Raw genomic sequence first — 25,079 nt, forward strand, 5'->3', positions numbered from 1 at the left:
ATTTTTCTATATATCTATATATGTATGTATTTATTTATCTAGTATTTGGGTGTTCAAATGTTCACATATACAATCATGCACACACACACACACACACACACACACACACACACACATGCACACTGATATTACATCATTGCATGTCACCCCTGAGTTCTCCATTGTGTATCTCTAAGGAGCCATTTTTATATAATCACAATACCATATCCATACCTTAGTGAGCTTCCTTTGTATTTTTCATACTCTTTCTGTTTTTACCTGGTCCAAGTGCAGGTTCTTCTTGGGAGGATATTCCAAATCTTCTCAAATCTGTCCCACTTCAGGGAAAGGTCCAGGCTGCAGAGTCTTGAGACGAGTGAAAAAGGAAGAAAATAGGCAATGGAAGCTAAAGAAGGAGATACTCAGAAAGGAGGATGACTCAGTTCCAAATTCTTTCCTTTTTGAAGAGGATGGATAATGATGATTTCAAGAAGCGTGGAGATGAACAAATAGGGACATGTTCTTCGTTTAGTCCCATCTGAGACCAGTACTGACCCATTCAAGTGTGTCATTTTTGTTTTTAAATATTTTGAAGCTGTGCTGCTCAGTAACCAGTGATTAATTCTGTGAGGCTACTTACGTGTAAAGCAAATGAAGTAATGTGAAAAATTCAGCTCCTTGCTTGCACTAGCCACATTTCCAATGCCCAAATCATAAGTAGTTTGTGGTACTATATTGGACAGTGAAGATTACTGTCCAGTATAGTAGAGCATTTCTACCAGTGTGGAAAGTTCTATGAGACAGTACAGCCCAGATGTACTTTGAAGGGTGATAGACCACAGCCTGCTCTGTCCCATGCTTTCTGCTTTCAAGTTGGAGTCCTTGCTGAACACAACTGCCAAATAAATAAATAAATAAGGTTTTATGATCTGCTGATGTGTACAGTGCAGTCTGAGAAGCAGCCATTTATCTTAGCCACAGGATTGACATTGGTGACAGAGAAGGTGTCCCAGCTGAGGCCTCATGGCTGAGCACATTCATGCAAAGGATAGATTTGCCATTTGTGGAGAGGTGGGCATAATATACTGTGTGCGATGTGCATACAAGTGTATTCCTGAACACACACAAGCACACACACACACACACACACACACACACACACACACACACAGAGTCATGCATCTGAGTTTATTTTGTAATATAGGGTCTTGCTATGTAGTTCACACTGGCCTTGAACTCACAGTGATCCTTCTACCTCAGCTTCCCAAATGCTAGGATTACAGGTATGCACCACCACACCCAGCTTGCATATATATTTATGTTGCTGCAGGAAAGGGCTGTCAAAGAGTCCTATCTCTGGAGTAATAGGACTTTATTTCAAGGAGGGTCTCACCATACTGTCTAGATTGACCTTGAACTCCTGGGCTCAAGTGATCCTGTGGTCTCAGTGTTCTGGGTGGCTGGCACTACAGATGGCTACCACCATGGCCAGTATTGGCTGTGGTTAATGCTATTTTGTCTCTGGTATTTTAACCTTTACCTATTATATTTAAAATATTAAATTCTTTTATATATCTTGAAGAGAAATACATTTACAGGAAGGGCCATTTTGCTTTATTCAAACTGAGTCTCTCATTTTCTGGTTTCAGCACTTCTTTCAGTGGATTTACAAACCAGGCACTCACTATGGCATTCAGGCATCCATGCTGGTGTTTGGGAACATTTTAGGAAGCACATGGCTGCTGTTTTAAATAATAATGAGTCAGAAGTGAGAAAATTATTTTATTTCCTATTCTCTTTGAACTCTGATTGCATCAGGAGAAAATCTTACTTTGGTTCATTTGGCTTCTCTTTAACAGTTGTTAATCTCTTATGCTAACGAAGGGAAGGGGAGCTGAGCCCTGGGCAAAGTGGGGAAACCAAATGAGGATTTGATATCATTATTTTATTTTCATAGTCACTTTTCTATGGCAAGTGATTGTAGTTTTCTGCTTTGTGATGTTAATATAATATTCTTTAATAATTTTAAATTTTATTAATACCTTTGCAATTAGTACAGTTTACAATCATCTTGGAGGGCCATAACATGTCTACATTATGTTTGTTTCTTGTTTTTGAGTTCTCTTTTCCTCCTCCATCCCCTCCCCTTCCAGTTTCCCCATGCCCTTTTATTGTGCTGCTTGTTGATATTATTTGTCTAAGCTCATATTATGCCATATTGTGTTTACATTAATTGGGGTTATTAGGTTCCTGTACATGGCACATGTCTATTCCTCTCATTTCCCCTTCCCCTCCTCCTGCTCACCTGTTGCCCTTGATATTAATAAAATATTATTTTCTAAATTAATGTCTTTAAGAGTCTAGCTCAGTGAAAACATTAATAGGGCAAAGCAGAGGCAAAAACCATATAGACAGTGACAGAAGGACAGACATTATTGGAAACCCTTTTTTGACAGAAAGAATGGTGGATATAAAAATCAGAATATCTAAGTTACAGGTTTAGGTCTGCTGTGCTTAATCATGGGAATGGAGGTGAATGAATCACTTGGGCTCTCTGTACAAAGTGAGAAATAGTGTAAGAAGTAACGTCTTGCCCATTTTCCTGGATCAAAAGTAGTACTATGAAAAAGAAGTTTGATAAACTGCAGTAGAAGGAGGTGAGAGTGGGGTACACAGGAATAAGGTGTTATTACCACCATTCTTTGCTCCTGTGATTAAAACCTTCATTTGTTCTAAGCCAAAAGAACATATAAATTCTATGTGGATTCTGAATTCTTCAGGAAAGGCTGGATTCTCATGTAGCCACTGAAAACTTAAGCAATTCTGGGAGAATTGGAAAACTGGTTGCCACTTGGTCTCCCTTCTCCTGGACAGAAATTACAGTTGCCTGGAAACACAGTGACTACTCGCAGGCAGATCTGTACTCTCTACTGAGTCAAATGAACACAAAGCACTTGGGGGAGGCCTGTTGGCATGTATTGTTGCTTAAAACAGGTGTTTTGCTAAACTGGGTAGGAAAAGTTGTATAACAGATATTCTTCTCTTGAATCTTCACTCTGGGGGTTCCTGTGTTGTTTTGTGCAGTTATTTTTCTTGTAGGATTTGGAGTTTTGCAGGTGGAGTCCCATTGATCTGGAGAGGGAAGAGGAAACAGGAACCTTTATCAATCAGTCATTGCTGATTCCTGGCTTTTAGGAGACACTGGGCAAGAGCCCAGGGAGGAGAGGATACATAATGACTTGTCTCATTGACAGGAATAAACGGTAGGCATATGTGGAGTTAATTCATTGGAAAAGGCAAGAAGAATTATTTTTCTAATGGTTCAAAAAATCCCTCCCATCAGAGTTCAGAGGAAGAGTGTAGTCAACAGGAAAGATGGTTTAGTAAGAATTTGTCATTTTGTCTTGCTTTGATTTGTTCTGGAGCTGAGGATTGAACCGAGGGCCTCATACATGCTAAATGAATGTTGTACCGCTGAGCTACATCGCCCAGGACCTAACTCTACTACTAAGCTATTGCCCAGTTCTGGTTTACTAAGAACTGAGCTAGATTAAAGAAGACTTCAGATAGAATGAGAATGTTTTAGATGCCTCCTTTCACCAGGCATTTGATGTTTATTTTCTTGTGTAAGCTTCACAACAATTTTACAAGGTCAGTACAACATTCCTATTTCACAGACAAGAAACAGGCTTTGAAAAGCTTACTTGCCCAAGGCCAAAGAACAAAGTTTAACTGATGAAAACCCAAGTAAACCTCAGGTTTTAATCTAGAAATACTCTCTTAGCCACTATAATATACTGTCTACTGGAATGTCAGGCTTAAAAAGAACTTGGGAAATTTAGTTCAATTCAAACTGTTTATGAAATAGATAAGAACATTGAAGTGCAGTGGAATTTCATTTTATTTTTCTGTTTGGTTATAGTAACAAGTTTGTGTAGAAGACTGTAGAAAATGGAAAGAAAGAGTAAACATTTAATGAGGGTCTATATTTAGAATCAGATTGACATTTAGCCTTCATAATCTGTGGAGTAGTTTTTGTTTCTATTTTTCAGATTAGGGAACCAAGGTCTTGAAACATGAAAGCAATTTTTCTAAGGTCACTAGATCTACTTTATTAGCTCACTAGCTCTTGAATCCAAGTGTACCTGATATTTGGATTGAATTGTTTCCTACAATATCTTGGTGACTTTCCAAGGTAGGAAAGTGAGGTCAAATGGAAAAGGACAGGACAAAGAGCGAAAGATCAGTGACCTGCCCTGAAGAGTTGCCAACAGGGAAGAAACATGCTATAAAGGTAAACCTGCCAGCCATGGTGGTTCATGCTTGTAATCCCAGCATTTCAGAGGCTGAGACAGGAGGGTTGCTGTGATTCTGAGGCTAGCCACTACATGGTGAGTTCAAGGTCAGCCTACATAGCGAGATCTTGTCTCAAAAAAAAAAAAGTAAATTTAGTGTGGAGAGGAGATTGAATAGTGTCAGATCTGGAGGCAGAAACTGCTGCTGAAAGCAGGTAGGGTTTTGATGAAAAACTTTGAACAGAAACGATGCTTAGTTTTTGTTCTGTTTTGTTTTGAGACATGTTATTGCTAGGCATTTTAGGCTGGCCTTGAACTCACATTTTAGGCTGGCTCTGAACTAATATCCTGAGTGCTGGAATTACAGGCGTGTGCCATCATGGCTGGCAGCAATGGTAATTATGAAGGAGCAAGCACTCAAGATTGCTAAGGTAGTACCAGACGTGTAAAGTTTGACAAAGAGAACAAAAGGGAGGATGGAGAGATAGCACTGAGGTTTTAAGTCTGAGAATCTGGGAAAATGAAAATTCTCCAAATGACTAAGAAGAAAGAAAGGAGACATCTAAAGAAGTGACTCCCCTTAGGAGGGGAGGATAAGGCGGCTATGCTGATTTTGGGGAACTGACAGTACGAACTTGACTTAAGGATCAGACTCAAGGATCAAGGACTCGAGGTGAATATGGGAGAGCCAGGGACCTAGAGGGTAAAAATGGAAAGTGCATAGGATAGAAAGTATTTATCTTTTCTATCCATACGTGTTCTCAAAGTCATCTATGTACCCTCATCATGGGGTAGAAATCAGGCTCTTAAAAGAGAGACAGGCAAGCACATCTCACTCTCCCCTCTAGGCTTGTTCAGGAGCACATGCAGACATGATTCCTCCCTACCCCTTTGTGCCCACAAAGAATAGCACAGACTTTTATAAATGTCTGGTGTTGATTAAATCTTGGACCAAGTCAGCCTGCGAATGCATTTTGGTCTTCCCATCCCACGCCTCCCAAACCATCTCTGTTCTCCTGCCCCTGTTCCCCAGCCTCTAGGGCCTCACCCACTTCCCTTTACCTAAAATTCCCAGATACACTCTCTGGTAATATCTTCACTGTCTGCCAGTAGGGTGCCGCTTCTGTCAGCTCTCATGTAGAAGCCATTGGGTGCCAGCACTGTGAGCAAGTTGCTGCCCTGAAGTTCTACGCAGAAGTTGAGGGCAAACTTTCCCCAAGGGCGGAAAGTGCCGAAGGATGTTATTGACCAGAATGATCCTCCCTTTGCTGGGGAGGGAAGAGCTCAGGTTGGTGGTCTGATTGGAGGAGATCCTCCCACAGTGAAGCCTCTGAGGTCCTTTCCTATGGGGATCCCCTCCTTCCGCAGTACCCTATCCTGTGTTAGCAGGTCCTTCTATGGAAAAGTAGGAGAACCAACAGGGCTTCCCCTGGATCCTTTCTGCCAATCCATTCTGGAGCCTCAAAGTGTGAAAACCCAAGGTCCTATTTTCCCTTTTTTTGGCTGAGGGTAAGGCAATGACTACACTGTGAAAGCAAGGATGGGGAAGAGGAGCAACTCACCCTGGAAGTGGTAGATGCCCTGGCGGCAGGGAAGGAGCTGAATGCAGTCAGGCTGATCCATATTGCACTGGATGAAGTCTCGTTCTGATGTGGAGCCCACATACCCATACCGCCCTCGTAGTATAAGGAAGGGGCGGTTGGCAAATCGAATTGCCAGTTCCTCATCTGGGCCTGAAAGAAATAGGAAGGAGTTACCTGGATGCAGTGTATATAATGTTTTCCCAGTTGGAAGCAGGAGGGGAACATTAATTGCAGATAGGTATTGTCAATACTTTAACATTTAACAAACACCTACTATATGCTAGGTCTTAATGCTAGGTGCTTGTGAAAGCATCTAGCCCAAGAAATTTTAATAGTCTTCTTTCCTTTGGAGTAATCTATTTAATCCCCACAACCATTCTGTGAGGCAACAAAGTGGATAGCACTTTCATTTTTATAGACAATAAAACTCAAAGAGGTAGTTTGGTCTGGGAACAAGGAAAATTCAGTGATTGCGTAGGTATATAGACCTAAATATTTTGACTAACTCCACTGGTCCAGTGCCTTTTGGTTTTTAATCCTACTGGGACTCAAACTCAGCCTTGTCCTTGCTAGGCAGGTGCTGTACCACTAAGCTATACCCCCAGAACCAGTGGCTTTTAAGAAGCAAATCATAGTTCATCTTTTTGAGAAGTACTTCAGGCTTGCAATAAGCTCACAGGAAGGATCCTTGGCTCACCTGGGATGGTGGCATTAGCTATCAGCAGACCATTGGGTGCAATGCTCAGAAAACGCCCATTGGAGGATTGTAGGATGATCTTTCCACAATTCCAGTGCATACGGAAGAAGGTATCAGACTCCATTGGGTGTCCATCAGCAATCACTGATTTGTGGGGCCTCTAGAAAGAATATTGGAACATGCGCCAGGAAAAAGGACAATCTCAGCTCCCTTTCCATCATTTTTATTTCTAGACTTTCTTCCTACATGCCCTGCCACTCAGCCTTTGTCATTCTACCAGAGAATGGGTTTTGCATTAGAACCTTTTAGTAAGGCATGTTGTAGTAGTCTCAGCTTTCTCTTTTCCCTCAGTCTGTGCTGTATGCCAGAACCCAGGATAAAAAAGGAACCAGACTATATGGAGAAAAGTGGTCACTGGCCCCAAAGTCATTTTAAATTGGGTTCCAGACATAAAAGTGAAAGATAAATTAAAAAATGTCTAGAAGAAAATATAAGAGAAAGTCTTGGCCACTCTTGGGGATAGGTAATGATTTGTTAGGACAAAAAAAGCAGTGAGAATTTTTAAAATTGACAAATGGGATCTCATCAAAGTTAAAAACTTGCTTCACAAAAGCAACTGAAAAGGCACACAAAAGGCAACAGATTGTACAGTGCAATTTCTTGGGCTAGTGTATTTGTACAGTGCAAATATATTTGACAAAGGACATGAATTTAGAACGTACAAAGATCTCTTACAACTCAGTAATAAAGCAACTCAGTAAGACATGGGCAAAGATTTGAACAAATACTACAGAGAAGATACACAAGTGACCAATAAATACATAAAAAGATACATTAAATGACAAATTGTAATGTAACTGCAACTAAAAGACTTAATAAGAAGGCATTACACACCCATGAAAGTGGCTCCAATTAAAAAGATAATATCAAATGTTGGCGAGAATATAGAGCAATTAAAACCTTCAAACATTACTGGCAAAAACATAAAATGGTATAGTTACTGTAGAAAAACTGCTTGATATTTTCTTATGAAATTAAACACCTATTTATCATATGACTTAGTATTTCTACTGCTAAGTATTTAGCCAAGACAAATGAAAATATAGATTCACAAAAAGACTGGCACGAATATATTCACAGCAACTTTACTTTTAATATTCCAAAGTGGAAACAACCCAAGTGTTCATCAATAAGTGAATGGATAAAAAGTTATAATTGATGCTTACAAATTGCATAAGAGAATATACTCAGTAGTAAAAAGGAATGAACTAGTGATATATATATAACATCACAGATAAAGTTTAACACACACAGAGAAGTGTATGTGCTATACATAGCATACAGAACACAGATGGGTGATGTGTGCAGAGGATGATGAAGAAGGGCCAAGAATGGGGAGAAATTGACTATAAAGGCTCAGGAGGGAATTTTTATTGTGGAGGAAATATTCGCTGATTTTTATGCTTGTGGAATGACTTCATGTCACATACATTTGTTAAATCTGCTGAATTTTACACTTAAAATGGGAGAATTTTATTCTTATAATAAGCATGTGCAGTTTACATAATATATTTATATGCTACACACATAATATACATGTATTTTACATAAAGTACATATATTCAATTTATGCCTCAATAAGGATATTTTTAAAAGCAGCTCCATTGAGAAATTTGAATGTTTGTGGATGAAGACCTTGACATCTCACCCCACCATCTTCTCATCTGCCTTGGAGAAGGAGAAGAATGTATCTAGAAAGGGAGAGCTCAGAGTTTATGGTTGCTTATTCTGAGAGCTAAAGTTTTACCTGGGCTAGGTAGCAGCCATTGCTTGAACGAAGCTGCAAAGTGAGGCTCTCATTGTCACACTCAAACTGGAACAAGGACATTGATGTCAAGCGTTCAGAGGTAGCACACACCTCAGCACCTGCAGAGAAAGTATCTGTCAGCAGAACTCCAGTCTGACCTCATCTTCAGCCCCAGCTCCTATGCCATGCTTTACTGCTCTGCCTCTCTCTCTTCTCCCTCTTCAGTCTTTATCAAGGGGTCACAGTAGTTTGGAGAACACCAGGGTAACTTTCCCCTACAGGGCATATCCCTGCTTATCTCTCCTACGATGCACAATAGATTCCCCTGGGACTCCGGGATCCTTCTTAGGAGCAGATTCAAGAACCCTTGCTAGCCGAGTATGGTACACACCTATAATTCCAGCACTCAGGTGGCTGAGGGAGGCAGATTACTGTGAATTCAAGGTTGGCTGAGGCTACATAGTGAGTGCAAGGCCAGCCTAAACTACACAACAAGATCCTGTCCCAAAAAACAAAGACAAAAACAAAACACCCTTGCTAATTCCAGACACAATTTCCAATAACCAGCCTTTCCTCCCTGGTGTGTTGACCCAGCACTTGCCATAGATCACTGACAGGAACTTCCGAGCCTTTGACCTGAGGCTGACCCAAGTTGGAAAGTGTTGCAGGACAAACCACTCCGCACCCCTGACAGGGCTGGAGCCTACGCCCAGGAGCAGGTGTGAGCCTTGTGGATATAACGTTCCTCCTTCTCCATCACACAGTGCCACGAGCCCTCTGGGCCTCACTTGCATGTGAAAAGCTGTCTGTGGTGAGAGTTGGGAGACCAGACGATCTACATGGGACAAGAAGTGATGTGTAGAGGTCTCCAGATGATAGCATCCATCTTGAAAATGCAACAAGAAGCCACATTCCTCTATACAAGGCACTGCAGCATCCATCCAGATGCGGCCCACGCTATGGTCAGCCCGGGCATAGGTGTGGTAGATGGGGCTATAGAGGGTCACGTGAACATGCAGGGCAGGTCGGGGAGTCCACATGTGGTAAGCTGAGAGGACCCTGGAGTTGCAGAACACATCCTCGCCATCGGACTCTAGGTAACGACCAGATATTATGCACTGAAGAGTCCACTTGCCATTCCGGTGGAATCGGAGTAGGAAGCATCCATGGTGACTGGTCCTTGGGTGACCATGGCACACAGAGCCATCTGCCTCACACAGCAGGTAGAGGCCTTTCAAACTCTTCAGTCTTACCACGGCCTGTGTCTCCTGTTCATTGCTCACCAAGAGATCCCAGATCTGAAAGGTCAGGAGGGAAAAGAGGAAAATAGGTATAGCCAGGTGACTAGACCGAGGGACTGTATAATCATGGCCCCAGCACCTTCACCAAGACCGACCATCTTACCCTCTTCTTGTGCCCTGGCATCTCCTTTGCTATCAGCTTGTCCACCTTCCAAACTGACAGTAATGAAAAGATCTCTAGGATACTCCACTATTGGAGCCATAGGGCTTCTCAAAATCCAAAGGAAACTTCTAGATGCCAATGTTCCCCAGATAACAAAAGATAAACCTTTCTACTTTCTTGATTCTCTCCTTCAAGAACTAGTTTTTTAAGAAAAGATTCCAAGAAAAACTTTGGTTTAAGTTTGACTTATGTCCTCATTTGCCCTTGGACAGCCCACTCAGCCAATACCTCCCTTCTCAGAGGCCTTCTTCCCAACAGAGCAGAAGAAAAGCAAGAACTCTTAAAAGCAGGCTGGGCTCCTGGGACGAACAAGGGAGCAGACTGTTGAGTAGCACTGTCTGGTTTGCTGTAGTCAGTTATGTCATTAAGAAAAGGACTTTGCTTCTGCCTCACTCTGCCACCCATTCCAGCAATACAAGTTTGCAAGAGCTTCTAGAATACTCCATTCACAAACTATTACCAGAATAGAAACATAGGCCTTGCACCATAATCCAGTTGGTTCAGCTTCCCCTGGATGTCTCAGTTGTGCCTTCCAATTGGGGATTTCCTCTTTGTGATGATGCAACCCCCTATCTTGGTATGGAGTATAAGGAGCAGTCTGAACAGAGTAAAACCAGGCCAGGACTGAGGCTTCACTTTTGGCAGATAGATTTAGAAAACTTGGCTTGGCAATGGTAAGGGTGAGGAAAGTGATCAGTTTGAGAGTGCGCTCCACTGCCACACACACCACACACTCAGCAAGCTGGTTTCATATAGGTTTGCTTGTTACCTGTCTCCTGCCCAAACTCTTTGCATTAGCTCTGACTGCATTCCTATATGCTTCGAAGGTGAGGTAGGTTCCTGCCCAGCTGATGAGCCCAATTCTTAGGTCCTCAGGCTTTGGGTGTCTGGGCATCCACTCCACCTCATCCATGGGACTGGTGTCACAGGTGATGACTCTGTCCCGCCCAGCCTTCCCCCCACTGGTGAGGTTCCACAGGCCATAAGTCCCACAATAAGGCCTGTAGTACCCACCAGATGTTCCCACAGGGAACTTCCCAGGCAGAGACTGGCCTAGGGGCAAGCACCTCTGTGACCCGGAAGCATTGTGACTGAGGGGGTCCCTTTTATCCCACCACACTGCAGCAACATCAGTGCATGGCCTGGAGGAAGTGCACCCAGATCCTCTGCCATTTACCTCCTCATGCCACTCCAGGTGATAAGGTAAGCTGAACTAAGACTAGGAATCAGAATAGCAGACTGTGACCTTAGGTATGTTCCTCTTTTTGCCTGCTTTTCATTAGCAGGATAGAAATCAACCTATTTTCTCTCTAGGAAATGGATTCTGTCTGGCTCTTTTGTGGCACAAGTGTTTTTTTCAAATCAAGATATCCAAGAAAAATCAAACAGCTTTTAGGCCATTGAGAAACTGGGGCAGAATGTCTTACAAATATTTTGCAAGGAGTGTAAGGAAACCTTAAGATAACCAGGAAGAATGAAATGACTCATATGAATTGGAAAGGGCTGGTTCAGAACCATGGTAAAAACAGCTTGGGTGGAGGGAGATCCTGGCTGTATTCCTGGTGGGAAGGTCAGCTGGCTGGCAGGAGAGCTGGAGCTGTTTTTCAGGGTATCAGCCTTTCCCCTCCAAGGAGGCTCCATTGTCCAGTGGTCTTTGGGACATTCCCTGAAAAGCACAAAATCCAGGCCAGAAACTTGAAATGAAAGGGGAATAAAGACAAAAAGAAATGAAGGGGGTAATGAAGGGTTTTATTTCATGTTTGTTGGATCCCAAGGGAAAACCACAGTCCTAGTTCCTTATATGCACTTTCTGATCCTCTATAGATGGGATCCTCTTATATAGTTAAGAGTCCCAGTGGAGTCCATTAAGACATGGTAATCCCAACTCTACCACAATTTTTTTGTGTAAAGGGCCTTGTACTCACCAGGCAAATGCCATGTTGCTAAGCTATATCCCTGACTCTCCACCAGGATTTTGTATAACAAGGCTAAGATTCTGACTAGCACCAGATCATTTGGGAAATTTTAAAGATGCATATCATAGGGTTTTAGACTAGTTCTGAAGAATTAATTTTGTGCAATGTGCTCAGGTTCCATATTTTTAATGCGTATCTCTGCCCGTGTGTAAATACAAAATGATGAACTATTGCTTTATGTAACTAGAAGGATGGAAAATATATTGTGTATGGAATATAAAACTGATCTTGTGATCCTCTGCTTATGGTCCTAGGAAATAGCAACTGAACCCCCCAACCCCCACCAGTGTTTTTAGATTAAGAATAAAAAGAGAGAAGCTGGACTAGATGAGGGTGTATGCATATGTATGCTGGCCCTGCAGTTTCAGCTATGTTAACTGTTTCCCATGTTGTCTCCATCCCCTGGTTTCTAGGCCACACACAACACTGAGTACAAACCACAGCAAATTTATTACTCAATATCCAGTTTCACATCATAGCACCACCCACAGCCCTCACTTTCCCCCCTAAACCTGGCCCCAAGGGTATATTCAAAACAGAAAAGAACAAAAGTAAACCCAGATCTCTGCTCCTCTTCTGGAAAAGGAGGCCTTAGCCAGGAAGCCCTTCCATAGGTTCCAGCGGGCAGGAGGGTGGACCCCTCTATGCCCAGAGAGCAGGGCTCTGGGCTCCAACGACAGAGAGAACATGCAGGCAGGAGAAGGAGCAGAGGCCTGTCTGTGGGGGGAAGAGTGGAGGAGGCAAGGGCACTGCCTGAGGAGTCCGAGAGTCTTGTCTTCCCCGGGATGCACACAGGAGCTTCTGGGCAGCAGGGGCCTGCCCCTGGCTTGTTAGCGCTTTGACAGCTCATGGGACAGCCAGTCCAGCCCATCATACAGGCCTGTGCCTTGAGTTGCACAGGTGGCCTGGACGTACCACTGTGGGAAGAAAGAAAAAAAAGATCAGCAGCAGGGAGAAAGGGGGCATCTTTACATTTGCCCCAGCCTGTGGCTTTTCTAGGACAGGCAGGGCTCACTGTGAAAGGGCGGGACCCTCACCGTGCGGCTGCGCAAGTGCTGTAGCCCCAGCTTGTCGGTCAGCTCGCTCACGGGCATGGCATTGGGCATGTCCTGCTTGTTGGCAAATACCAGCAGCACCGCATCCCGCAATTCGTCCTCCTGGAGCTGAGAGGGGATGAGAGGGTAGAAACTGTGGCTCCAAGGGGTCCCCAGGCTCCCTCCCAAATGCTGTGTTGGGGAGGCCCCCATCTATTTTCTTTTCAGGAAAAATACAGTACCATATAATTTGTTGCTGAACACAAGAGAAAATTTTAAATGAGCTGAGGCCACCTCAGCCAGTAATGACGAACTCATGGCACACGGGCAGCAGTGGGCTGTTTGTTATCATTGAAAATTCTAAAAGATTCACCATCTCTGACCTAAACCTTAAAGTTTAGAAAAAGTCTAAATTCTAAAGTCTAAAGTCAAAAATTTGAGAACTTGCTCTAGGCAAAGTGACAAAATTTCTAAGTAGAAAAAGCAAGCATATGAGGTGTCACTTTTTTCTACCACATGTAACTCCCTTCTCCCTACCAACTTTTCAGACTTGGATATAAAGGCATGACAACTGTGGAAAAGTCAGTCCTATCCCAAACGGGGGTGAGAAATACTGTCTAGGGTCCACAAAGAAATCCAAGTTCCCTACCTTCCATGACTGTGGAGAGTTCCCTGACTCCCACACCACCATAGAGATCTGAGTCCACCCCGTGGACTCACTTTCAAAGATCTGGGTACTCACCATCTTCTGGAGCTCATCAGCAGATTCCTGGACCCGCTCTCGGTCATTACTGTCCACCACAAAGATGAGGCCCTGGGTGGAAAGGAAGAACGGAATGAGAGGCAACCACTCTCACCTAGCACTACCCTAAAGTGGCACTTTCTCTCTTCTCTCATCTTCAACTGTGATAGCCCTCCTTATTTAGCAACCTTAAAGGGCACTGTGCAAATTACAGACAACACTACATAGGACACAGCCTCTACCCTCAAAGAAGCAGTCTACCTAACACACAAAGGACCAGAGAAAGATACCTGAGAGCTCAATCAGGCAGTGTGGCCTCAAAACGCTGCTTCCCAGGAGACCTTTAAGGTGGCTAGGACTCTGAACAAGACCAAGGTGAGTTCTGAAGGCTGTGTAGAGGCTAGCCAAGCAAAGTGGGGAAGAGGCAGGAAGGAGTTTCTGGGCCAACAGCTCTGTCTTTCTAGCCCTAACACCTCTTCTCTGGAGCTGGGGAGTGCCCCTCACATTTCACCTGAGTGTTCTGGAAGTAGTGCCGCCAGAGAGGCCGAATCTTGTCTTGTCCTCCCACATCCCAGACTGTGAAGCAGATGTTCTTATATTCCACTGTTTCCACATTGAAGCCTGCAGATAACATGGGGGAAAAATAAGAAACAGTTCTTAAAGAAGGAACTCAGCAAAACTCTTTGGATCTCAGTAGGGGCACAAAACCAGAAGGGTTAGAGAGTGGAACCCAGGGGGACTAGCAATCAACACATAGGCCCCTGGGGCAAGCCACAGGCACCCCGCCTCCAGCACCACTGCCACACAGGGATACTGTGACCCACTTCACCAGTAGTGGTATCTGGTGTCACAGTCAGCTCCAGATAAGGGTCTGGGCAGAACTGGTTGCTGACCCAAACCGAGAAAGCCCACAACAGCGCTCTAGCTCCTCCCTGCTTTGCCCAGGGCTCACCTATGGTGGGGATGGTGGTAACAATCTCCCCCAACTTCAGTTTGTAGAGGATCGTAGTCTTGCCGGCCGCATCCAAACCAACTGCAAAGGAGAGTGACACAGGAATGGAGAGGGAGCGAGGGAGCCCCCTAGAGACCAGGGAAAGGGAAAAGCCAGGCCGGCCGCCGGGGTCGGGGGCGGAGAGCCCGAGAGTCTCCAGGTGCGCGCCGTTCTCCACCTTCGGGCCTGGGGTGGGGGCGGGGGGTGCGGGCACGGCGGCGCCAACTCCTACGAAAGTGGGCGAGGGGCGGGAGGGGACTGGGAGGTGAGTCGCCCGGGAGGAAGCCCGAGCTCCTTTTAAAAGTCATCTCCAAGGGCGGAATCCTCCCTTCCTAGCAGCCGGGCTGGGGCGGAGGGAGCTCACCCCACCCAGGCCCGCAGCTCCCGATTCCAGGCCCCGGGACTGCGCTGCAGACCCGCACCCGCTGGCGAACAGGGGCCCCCCAGGTTAGGAGGCGGGCCACTAAGGTCAGAGAACCAGGTGAGCGGGGCAGGAGGGATGCGGGGGCGGAAGGGCTGCGCCGGGGCCGACGGCCCAGAACGGGCCGAGCGCTCGATCTGCCTCACCCATGAGGATCCGCATCTGCTTCTTCCCGAAGATCCGCGAAAACAGCGCGGACACCGTGAGGCCCATGGCGGGGCCCGAGGGCGGGGGCGCGGGCACGGACGCGGGGTGCGGGCTGGAACGGGCCGGCCGCTGGGGGATGGGGCGCAGCAGCAGAAAGGGGAGGTGCCGCCGCCGCCTCCGCGCGTCCGGGCCGCCCGACGTCACGCGGCCCCGCCCCCGGCTCGGGTGCGGGGTAAACTGACGCGGGCGAGGCGCCGCAGCCCGGCTGGGGTGCGCGCGGCCTGGGAGGGCGGTGCGTGCGGGCGGCCCCTGGTTTCTGGCGAGCCAGTCTGGCCTGCCACCGCCGAATGCGGAGCCTAAGGAGGACTGAGGAAACGTTTTGTCGCTCCGCAGTGGCCTCCTGCCTCTGTCTTTGGTGGTGGCCGCTGGGCCTTGGGCTTTGGGTCCACCCACGCTGGGCTCGGGTTTAGATCCGGGAACTGCAGTGCACAGCACCCGGTTCAGGGAGCGGAAGCTGCCGCAAGAGTCCTAGTTTTCTCTCTCCTCCACTGGGTCCCGGCTGAGGACTGCAGGCAGCAGATGGGGAGATCACTCCAGCACTGTGCCAGAATGAGGGAGGAAAATGCCCAGGGAACCCAGGCTGCTTCCTCAGTTACTTAAAATGCCTTTTTCCTATCGCAGTCAGCAGAATCAGCGGGAGGACGGCCAGCTGTGGAGAGGTGTCACTGGTTTACTCCTGAAGAACTCTGCCTTCATCTCCATCTCCCTAGGAATGGTGCTTATTGGTTTCTGGCCAGGCAGCGTTTCTTAAGTTCCTTCTCTGACACACGTGGAGATCTGGATTTTTTTCAGTTTTTATTATTTGTATATGTGTGATGTTCATAATGATTACATTCCTTCTGTGGAGCTGGCATATGTGCATAACACATCTCAATTCTTTTTTCATTCCCTTTTTAACTCTTCCCTCCCCTCTTCATCTCTTGGTCCTCTTTTCACTTGCAAAAGATTTCCCTATTTCCTGTTGTCTTTTATTTTGCTCCTTACGTTTTTGATTTCTCATGTAAGTGAAACCATGTGATTCTCAAGCTTGTGTGTTTCACTTAATATTATGGTATCAAGGTACACCTGTGTACCTAAAAATGTCTCTATGATTTTGTTTTTTCCTACTTTATGGTAGACCAGTAGTAAATACCACATTTTATTTACCCATTAATCCATTGCTATAGAATGCTTCCAAACTTTAGTTATGAATTGTGCTACTGTAAACATGGCATGTATGTATCTCTGTAATATAATGTCTTTAACTTTTGGGAAAATACCTAGAAAAATAAATAGCTGAGTCAAGTGGAATTTCTTGTTTTAGGTTTTGAAAGTGTCTCCATACTGATTGTCATAGTGGTTGTACTTGTTTAGATTCCTACCAACAATGCAGAAGGGTTCCTTTTCTCCTGAAGTCTTCACCAGCATTTGTTACTATTCGATTTCTTGATGATAGCTGTTCTTTCTGAAGTAAGATCTGGATCATCAGTGTATACCTACCCAACATTTTCTGAAGGTTTTGTCTCCCTAGACATACAGAACTTACATGTAACCTTCTCTATTTTATCAGAGGAGAGTAGTTAGATGGGAATTAATATACATTTCTTCTGTAGTGGAGACTGGGTTGATGTCAGGCATCTAATATGTGCTTAATAAATACATGTTGGGTTGAACTGGACTGAAGTGGAGTTAGGACAGTCTATTCTGGATTTCCAGGGGGCTTTGAGGATCAGTTACTTATGGGAGGTGAGCTGAGCTCAGAATTTAAAAGCCTTTATTCAAAAAAATCTGTCAGCCCTGTTTCAGGCCTTAAGAAAAATATCAGTTCTGCCCTTTTTTGAGGATTTGGCTTCAACAATTCCCACAAGTCTCATTTGTAAAAGGAAACTTGCACTTGTTCTAACTTCAGGATTACAGTAAAGATTAAATTGAGATGATGCCAGTCAATGTTTTGTGAAACACATCTTGATGTTAGCTGGGCTACTAAGAAACTTGGTCTGAACAGAACCTCAGAACCTGCTTCCTCCTGTCCAGCAAAGTCTGTAATAGAACAGGCATTTGGACTCAGGTGTAATTGTTTGACTTTATTCTTTGGTCACAGAGTTATTTTCTTAAGGCTCCTACAAGGTTGAAGAGTACATTTAAAAGATTCCCAATATAATAACAGAGCTAGCGTCACAATTCCCAATATAATAACAGAGCTAGTGTCACCATTTTAAGCTCTTATCAGCTCTTTCTCCATCGGTGTTACTGTCCTATTTCAAAACCAGCTCATAGGAGACTCCTCACAGGTCTTCTGCCCTTAGGTATCTCCATAATACAAATCTTAATGATACCCCCATCCCTTGAAGTTAAAATCTTTTAGTTTTTTATTGTCACCCAAGATAAAATTTAAATGCTTACTACCTATTGTGCTAGGCCCATCTATTGTCACCTTCTTTCTATAACCTAAGATACTGCCTCGAGATTCTTCTTATGCTTGCTGGATGAGTCAGGCTCTTTGATAGCTATAAGTCCTTTGCAGTCTCTTCCATTTGCCTAGAATGCTGGTTTCCTTCATCCCTATTTAGACAGGCAATCATTACTCATCTTTCAAAATCCCAAAGTTTTTTTTTCCCTGAGATCTCTGAGCTTCCCCTAGACAGATCTCTCTCTTCTTCCATACCACTTTGAATATACTCATACATACTGGTTTGATAAAGGGACCTATTTTTTTTTTTTGCATGTCTTATTTCTTAATAGATTCTAAGTTCCTCGAGGTCTCTTCCATGTCACCTTTGTATCTCTTGGTACATTGAAAGACTGACTGTGCCTAGCATTACTAGTTGTAACATGATTTTCAACATGTCACTTAACTTCTCTGTGACTTTTGTTCCCACATCTGTAGAATAGCGCTAACGATACTCTGAACAGAATTTTGTAAAGACTAGCAAGACTTGTGAGGTTTCTGACATATAGCTGGCATTTAGGATGGCCTCGTGGCAATCCATTGCCCTCTCTTACCTGTTGAAGCTATTTAGAGGAACTAAAGAGAGGAACCAACTATAATGCTACAACGCCAACTAGGTGCCAAGTACCGTGCTCAAAAGGACTGCAGTTTTCCTTGGTCCAAATAAGAGTCTTAACCATCGTCCTTTGGGTTACATAGGTCCTGAATCCCAAACAGTTGGACAAGTCTCACCCGGATGTTTGCAATGAACACAGAGCTACGTCGCCTCCCCCCCTTCCCCCTTCCGCCGCCCGATGCTCGCTGATGTAGCCAGAGAGCCAGCTTGCCGAACCAGCGCCTAGTGTCCAAAGCTGCACTTGCTTCACTCTTTCCTAGAGCTGTTCTGTATAGCTGGCAGCCCAGCTGGGCTCTAAACAGGCCGCCTCCACCCCCTGGCGGGAGGAGCCCCGCCCACACGGCTCCCCGGGGGCGGAGCCTCTGGCGTTGCGCTGTCGTCACTTCCAGCGGACCCGGAACCGCCTTGATGGTTGCCCGCGGCAGTTAGGAAGTAATGATGGGACTGGATTCAGTGTAAACCCTTGGCCGACTGTGGGCCGAGGGGGCCGGCCCGGGTTGTTGTGGCCGGAGGGGGTGGAGCTGTTTCTGGACCAGTGCGGGAGAGTTTTGGCTGTGTGCTTCCTGCATCGCCCCGCCTCCAGGGTAGGACTCGCTGTCCGCTCTGGGCCTGGCACCCAGCGGCCGCTTCTGCCAGGCTGTCACCTGTCTTGCATCGGTCTGAGACAGTAGGGTGCAACGAGTGTGTGGTCCGTGGCGGAATAGGTCTCTCCGCGTTGCTTCCAGGCCCTCGCGTCTTCCGCGGACCTCTCCTGGGTCGCCAGAACTCTCAAGTGGAGGAACCCGTTTGGATTCTCCATGGAGAAGTTTGGGATGAATTTTGGTGGCGGCCCGAGCAAGAAAGACCTCCTGGAGACCATAGAGACGCAGAAGCAGCAGCTTCTCCAGTACCAGGCTCGGCTTAAGGATGTGGTTCGCGCCTACAAAAGTTTGCTTAAGGAGAAAGAGGCTCTGGAGGCCAGCATTAAGGTGCTATCGGTATCCCATGAGGCGGATGCGGGCCTCGCAGGTGTCCCGGCTTCAGGTCTCACCTTTTCTGACCCTGTGGATGACCGCTGCTCCACTCATAGCGAGGATAGCGCCGGGACCGCCACTAGCTTGGATACCACAGCCAGTCTCACAAGCACCAAGGGCGATTTTGGTGTAGAGGATGACAGATTGGCTCGTGGACCACCACCTCTGAAGTCCGAAGAGGCTAGTGGGTCAGAGAGTGGCGTCAGCAGTAGCAGTGGTGATGGACCGTTTGCAGGTGGTGAGGTGGACAAAAGACTGCACCAGCTGAAGACCCAGTTGGCTACTTTGACAAGCTCTTTGGCTACAGTCACACAGGAAAAGTCCCGCATGGAGGCTTCTTACCTGGCCGACAAGAAGAAGATGAAACAAGATTTAGAGGAAGCCAATAAAAAGGCAGAGGAGGAGAGGGACCGCCTAGAGGGAGAAGTGAAGGGGCTGCAGGAACAGATAGCAGAAACCAAAGCCCGACTTATCACACAACAGCATGATCGGGCCCAAGAGCAGAGTGACCATGCCTTGATGCTGCGTGAGCTCCAGAAACTGCTGCAGGAAGAGAGGACCCAGCGCCAGGACTTGGAACTTAGGTTAGAAGAGACCCGAGAAGCCTTGGCAGGGCGGGCCTATGCAGCTGATCAGATAGAAGGATTTGAACTGCAGACCAAGCAGCTGACTCGTGAGGTGGAGGAGCTGAAAGGTGAGTTACAAGCCATTCGAGATGAGAAGAATCGGCCAGATCCCCGGTTGCAAGAACTTCAAGAAGAGGCTGCCTGCCTTAAGAGCCATTTCCAGGCTCAGCTGCAGCAGGAAATAAGAAAGGTAAGTATTCATGTTTCCTTCAAACATTAGTCACTAGCCCAAAGTGGGAAATAGGGTGTTTTTCCCCTACCCCCTTTTGATGCACCCGGAAAAATAAGACCTGGGAGATTCTGTTCTGTGCAGTCTGAATAGTATCTACAATGTTTCCTTTCAATGGAATGTGGAGTTTCTGAGTGTGGCTGGGTCTGAGCCAGAGGGCTGTGAGCTTTTGGGCTTTAGGATACTACCAGTTGTGCTCTGTGAAGCATAGTAATTGTAGCTATACAGTGCAAGGGAGTGTGCATATCTAGTGCTATGTACCTATGGGTAGAGTGACCTAATTAACATCTTGGATTTACTTTCAGTCAAGATTTGGTTGTTTTAGGAAAACAATGTTTTATAGTGAGTGTATCCTTTTATTATAGAGGTTTTGAATTTCTAGGCATATTAGAAAATAATGTTATATGATTTCTTAATAGGATTTGGGGAAGCACAAGGTAGACAGCAGGAGCATAATTTATATTTGAACTTTGGAAAACTACAGCTGAACAATAGCGTATATACAAAGGAGCTTAGTAGTAAGCATTCCTTAGGCCATCCCACTACTGTTCTGTGACACTTTAGCTTCCCCACCTGCAAAGCTGTCTGTAGGGCTTTGTGACTTCTCTGAATGCATTTTTTGTCTGTTCCCTTGTTTTGTAGACAGCTTTGGCAGAGGATCAGCTCCGCCAGCAATCTCAGGTAGAAGAGCAGAGGGTCGCAGCCTTAGAAAGTCAGATATCTGAAGTATCTGAACTGCTGGGCACCTATGAGAAAACTAAACAGAAAGACCAACTGACCATCCAGAAACTAAAGGAGCGCATTTTGCAGCTGGATCTGGAGAACAAGACCCTGGCTCTTGCAGCCTCCAGTCGATCCCCTCTTGATAGCCATGCAGATGAGTCCAGTCTAGATGTCAATGTCCTGAAGGATAAGATGGAGAAACTGAAGAGGCTGCTGCAGGTTGCAGCCAGGAAAAGCCAGGTGACGCTGGATGTGGAGAAGCTCTGTGACCTGGAGATAATGCCCAGCTCGGAGGCTGCCGATGGGGAAAAGGCTACTGCACTCTATTACCAACAGGAGCTGAAACAGCTAAAGGAAGAGTTTGAGCGCTACAAGATGAGGGCCCAAGTCGTGCTCAAGAGCAAGAATACCAAAGATGGGAACCTGGCAAAGGAGCTGGAGGCAGCGCAGGAACAGCTTGCAGAGCTGAAGGAGAAGTATATCTCCCTCCGACTCTCGTGTGAGGAGCTGGAGCGCCAGCACCAGCAGGAGGCTGAGGACTGGAAGCAGGAGCTGGTCCGACTGCAGCAGCTTCACCGACAAGAGCTGGAACGCAGCCAGCTGGACTTCAGGGATCGTACGCTGAAACTGGAAGAGGAACTGCACAAGCAGCGGGACCGAGCCCTGGCTGTGCTCACTGAGAAGGATTTGGAGCTGGAGCAATTGCGTTCTGTGGCCTTGTCTTCTGGATTGTCAGGTCGCAGAAGCCCTGTGGGTGGTGGGGGCCCTAGGGATCCCACTGACACATCTTCTCCAGATAGCCTAACCCAAGCACTGCAACTTGCTGTGGCCAATGAACCCACTTTTTTTCTGTATGCTGAGCAGTTGGCTCGCAAGGAGGTAGAGATCACATCATTGAGGAAGCAGAAACACAGGCTGGAAGTGGAGGTGCACCAGTTGCAGGATCGAATTTTGGAGGAGGGGGAGCGGCATCGTGAGGAAGTTGGAGCCTTGCAGAGCCACATCGAAAAGAACATCAGGGACCAGAGCAGAGAGGGAGCCAACCTAGAGTACCTTAAAAACATCATCTACCGCTTCCTGACTTTGCCTGACAGCTTGGGGCGCCAGCAGACTCTGACAGCCATCCTGACTATTTTACACTTTAGTCCAGAAGAGAAAAAAGTGATAATGAGACTCCCAACCAGTGGTAGCTGGTGGCCTTCTGGCAAGAGATGATAATATTTTCACTGACTCCTGAATCTCTGTGCCTATTTTATATGGGAAAGGCCAGGCTCTGATTGTCACTGTCCTTTCTCTAACACTATCTTTTTTTTCAGTGTGTTGAACTCAGAGGAGTCTTCATGTGGGATGGGATTTTCTGCCAAATGCCATTAATGCTGCTTTAGTAGAGATACTAAAAGTGTTGGGACAGCATCTTTTGCTTGTTTGTATATGAAGGGAATTGGCGGAGGGGTTAAGACAGGCATAAAAGTTGTGTAAGTGGTGAGAATCTTTTAAAATTAAGACTTTTGTTTTAATATTTGGCTCCTAGTGCAGGGCTAGGAGTAGGTGTACTTGTGACTCCAAAAGGAGTTCCATATATTTCCTCCATCTCATCCCAGTCAGTCTAGTCCATTGCTGTCTTAATTCTCTCGGGACAATAAGGCAGGCTAGAAAATTTGAAATAGTGGCAGATTATCTGCTTGTCCCTAGAACTAACAAATAGTGATTTCATCCTGGAACTAGGAGGCTTGGTCTAGTTAGACCTGCAATGACTTAAGCAATTCTAATAACACATTCCTTTTGACTGTTTTAGAGAGGACCCTGAGCACCACTTTGATCACTGGGCTTTCCTGAATGACCTGCTTTTGGCTGAGCAGGATTAAAATAGATCTCTCTCACTTCTCTCTGCCTTAATGTATCTAAAGTTGGCTAGAGATTATGAGTGAATGACTTCACTGTCTTCTTAATATTGAACCTGCATTAAGAGAGAAAATCCTAGCTTCTTACTGTGTGGCATTCTGAAGGTAAGCTCTGATCCTGGTTGAGTAAAAGCAGTTCCCACTGAGAACTGCTACTAGCTGCTTTTGCTTTGTAAGGACAGGGAAGAAGAGATTTGCTATAGAAGATTCCAAAAGATTCCTATGACCCTCCTAAGAAAGTGATGGAAGTTCAGCTGAAGCTGGGGAGAGGTAACTTCTGCCCTGGAGGGTAGCTTTATTCATAAATGGAGAGGAGGGTCTCTAGAAACTCGGGTCCTATTCTTTTATTTTCTCACCCACTCTTGCTGGTTACAGAGAACTTTGGCCTGAAAGACCGATGCTTGGACTGTTATATATACATGTATCTGTCTGTTACTTTGTCATAAAGATCTGCTTTGTGAGGCTTTGGGATATAGCAGACTGAGTCACAATGTTGTAAATGAGATTGTCTGTGACCTTGTTTGTGTTTAAACAGAAGTAACGTGTTGAGATGAAAATAAACTATGGAATTGTTAAACCTGAGTTTTGACCTGTCTTTAATGATATCTGCATATCTGAATATAAATAGAATGTGAATAGAAATGGTGAATAAAAAGATTGAAAATAATATTTTATTGTTAATCTATAATTTGACTCTGGGGAGAAACACCTCAGAAACATACTTTTTTGTTTTTGTTTTTTGACACAGAGTCTCACTATGTAGTTCAGGCTGGCCTTGACTTCACGGTGTGACTTAAGCTGGCATTGGACTTGCTGTGATTCTCTTCCTTCTGGTTCCAAGTCCTGTGATTACAAGTATGTGCCACCATGCCCAGCACTTCAGTATATTAACTACCTCAGTAATACACAATTTTTTAGACTGGAATTTGTATATATGTTTGTGTAAAAGCAGCTACATTGGAAAAAGCATTCTCATGGCTTTAGTGGACTGGCTTGATACACAATTTCTGTTTCAAGCTCTAGAAGTAATCTGTTGATGAATTTTTTTTATCTTTATAATCAGGATTCATTGTGTCCTGGAAAAGTATCTCAGGTCAGCCTTCATAGGCGTCCTTCATTTCTTTATCTTGTCTCTTTAAATGCAGGATATCTTGTGATTGTTGCTATTCTTACGTGGTTGTGGGTTGAATAGAAAGATGCATAGTTACAATTGCGTAGTGATGTTGAACATTTTTTTCTTATCCTTTTGGTCATTTATGTGCCTTTTTTGAGAAATGTTTGTTTAGATCTATTGTCTATTAAATTTTTTCCACTATTTTTTGGGAGGTTCCTTATTGTATATCAACTCCTTGTCAAAAATGAAGTTTGTATTGCCTCATTTCCTTTAGCACCTACATTCTGCACTTTAGTGTGTCCTACATGTACTTCTAATAAATACTCCTCATGCTCGTTTTTATAGAATAAAGTGTAATTTGCAAATGTTTTCTTCTGTAGGTTGTTTCTGCTCTCTGTTGATTGATTCATTTACTGAACAGATTATTAGTTTGATATAGTCCCATCTGTCTACTTTCACTTCTGTTTCTTATACTTCTTGAGAGCTTATTCAGAAGTCTTTGTTATTCCATTATCATAAAGTACTTTCAGTATATGTTCTTCTGGTAGTTTTATATTTTCAATTCTTATATATGAGTCTTTAATCTGTTTTGGTTGGTTTTGTAAATAGTGAGAGATGTTTTCAGCACCTTTGATTAAAAAGACTTCGGTGACTGTTAACACTTTTGTTGAATGTCAGTGGGTTGCAGGTGTTTGGTTTTACTCTTAGGCTGTTTCTTGTGTTTCATTGGTCTGTGTGTCTGTTTTTATATCTGTACCTTACTGGGTAGCCCAACCTAGCCTTGAACTTGCAGTGGATAATCCACCTGCCACAACCTCCTGAGTGCTGGGATTAGGTGGATACCATCATACCTGGTGGCATGCTGTTTTGATGACTACAGATTTGTAGTACATTTTGAAGTCCGATACAGTAATGTAATACCTTACTGTATTGTTCTTTTTGCTTAATACAGTGTTGATTGAGATTTTTTTAATTTTAAAGACAAAGAAACAAAAACGATAACAAAATTTGAAAACAAGATAGAGTAACAATGGCTAATACATTGCATATTATCTTCAAAGGAGTTACTCATAAGATTAAGATGTAGGCACTTCTTTTTACTTTGTTGGTGATTTCCTTTAATGTGCAAAAGGTTTTTAATAAGATGAGATCCCAGTTGTTATTTGAAGTATTTCCAGTGTATTTTGGGTTTTGTTCATGAAGTTTGCCAATATCTATGTTTTTAAGATTTCT

The 25,079-nt window shown here is 44.8% G+C and overlaps 3 protein-coding genes across 4 annotated transcripts; 1 reads left to right on the forward strand and 2 right to left on the reverse strand.

Moving 5' to 3' along the window:
* Positions 1 to 2,937: 2,937 nt before the first annotated feature.
* On the reverse strand, positions 2,938 to 10,878 carry Fscn3 (fascin actin-bundling protein 3). Its single transcript, XM_003475163.2, has 7 exons — positions 10,595 to 10,878; positions 8,963 to 9,659; positions 8,362 to 8,480; positions 6,555 to 6,714; positions 5,837 to 6,007; positions 5,337 to 5,542; positions 2,938 to 3,111 (listed from the first exon to the last, which is right to left on the reverse strand). The coding sequence occupies exons 1-6, from the start codon at positions 10,736 to 10,738 to the stop codon at positions 5,337 to 5,339; spliced, it is 1,497 nt and encodes a 498-aa protein (XP_003475211.1). The 5' UTR covers positions 10,739 to 10,878; the 3' UTR covers positions 2,938 to 3,111.
* Positions 10,879 to 12,232: 1,354 nt separating this feature from the next.
* Arf5 (ADP ribosylation factor 5) lies at positions 12,233 to 15,318 on the reverse strand. The gene is made up of 6 exons (XM_013158383.3): positions 15,136 to 15,318; positions 14,530 to 14,610; positions 14,089 to 14,198; positions 13,578 to 13,649; positions 12,839 to 12,964; positions 12,233 to 12,718 (listed from the first exon to the last, which is right to left on the reverse strand). The coding sequence occupies exons 1-6, from the start codon at positions 15,200 to 15,202 to the stop codon at positions 12,632 to 12,634; spliced, it is 543 nt and encodes a 180-aa protein (XP_013013837.2). The 5' UTR covers positions 15,203 to 15,318; the 3' UTR covers positions 12,233 to 12,631.
* On the forward strand, positions 14,539 to 23,309 carry Gcc1 (GRIP and coiled-coil domain containing 1). Of its 2 annotated transcripts, none has more exons than XM_063241236.1 (3): positions 14,539 to 14,728; positions 15,818 to 20,069; positions 20,751 to 23,309. In XM_063241236.1, exons 2-3 carry the CDS (start codon positions 19,038 to 19,040, stop codon positions 22,044 to 22,046), a joined length of 2,328 nt encoding a protein of 775 aa, XP_063097306.1. In that variant the 5' UTR covers positions 14,539 to 14,728; positions 15,818 to 19,037; the 3' UTR covers positions 22,047 to 23,309. The 2 variants fall into 2 exon arrangements, with proteins under 2 accessions (XP_063097306.1, XP_023423082.2); XM_023567314.2 differs by having other exon boundaries at positions 14,636 to 15,049.
* The last annotated feature ends 1,770 nt before the right edge of the window (positions 23,310 to 25,079 follow it).

This window comes from Cavia porcellus, unplaced genomic scaffold, assembly GCF_034190915.1.
Source record: "Cavia porcellus strain 051 isolate PalLab524CR breed Dunkin Hartley unplaced genomic scaffold, mCavPor4.1 scaffold_2, whole genome shotgun sequence".
NCBI lineage: Eukaryota > Metazoa > Chordata > Mammalia > Rodentia > Caviidae > Cavia > Cavia porcellus.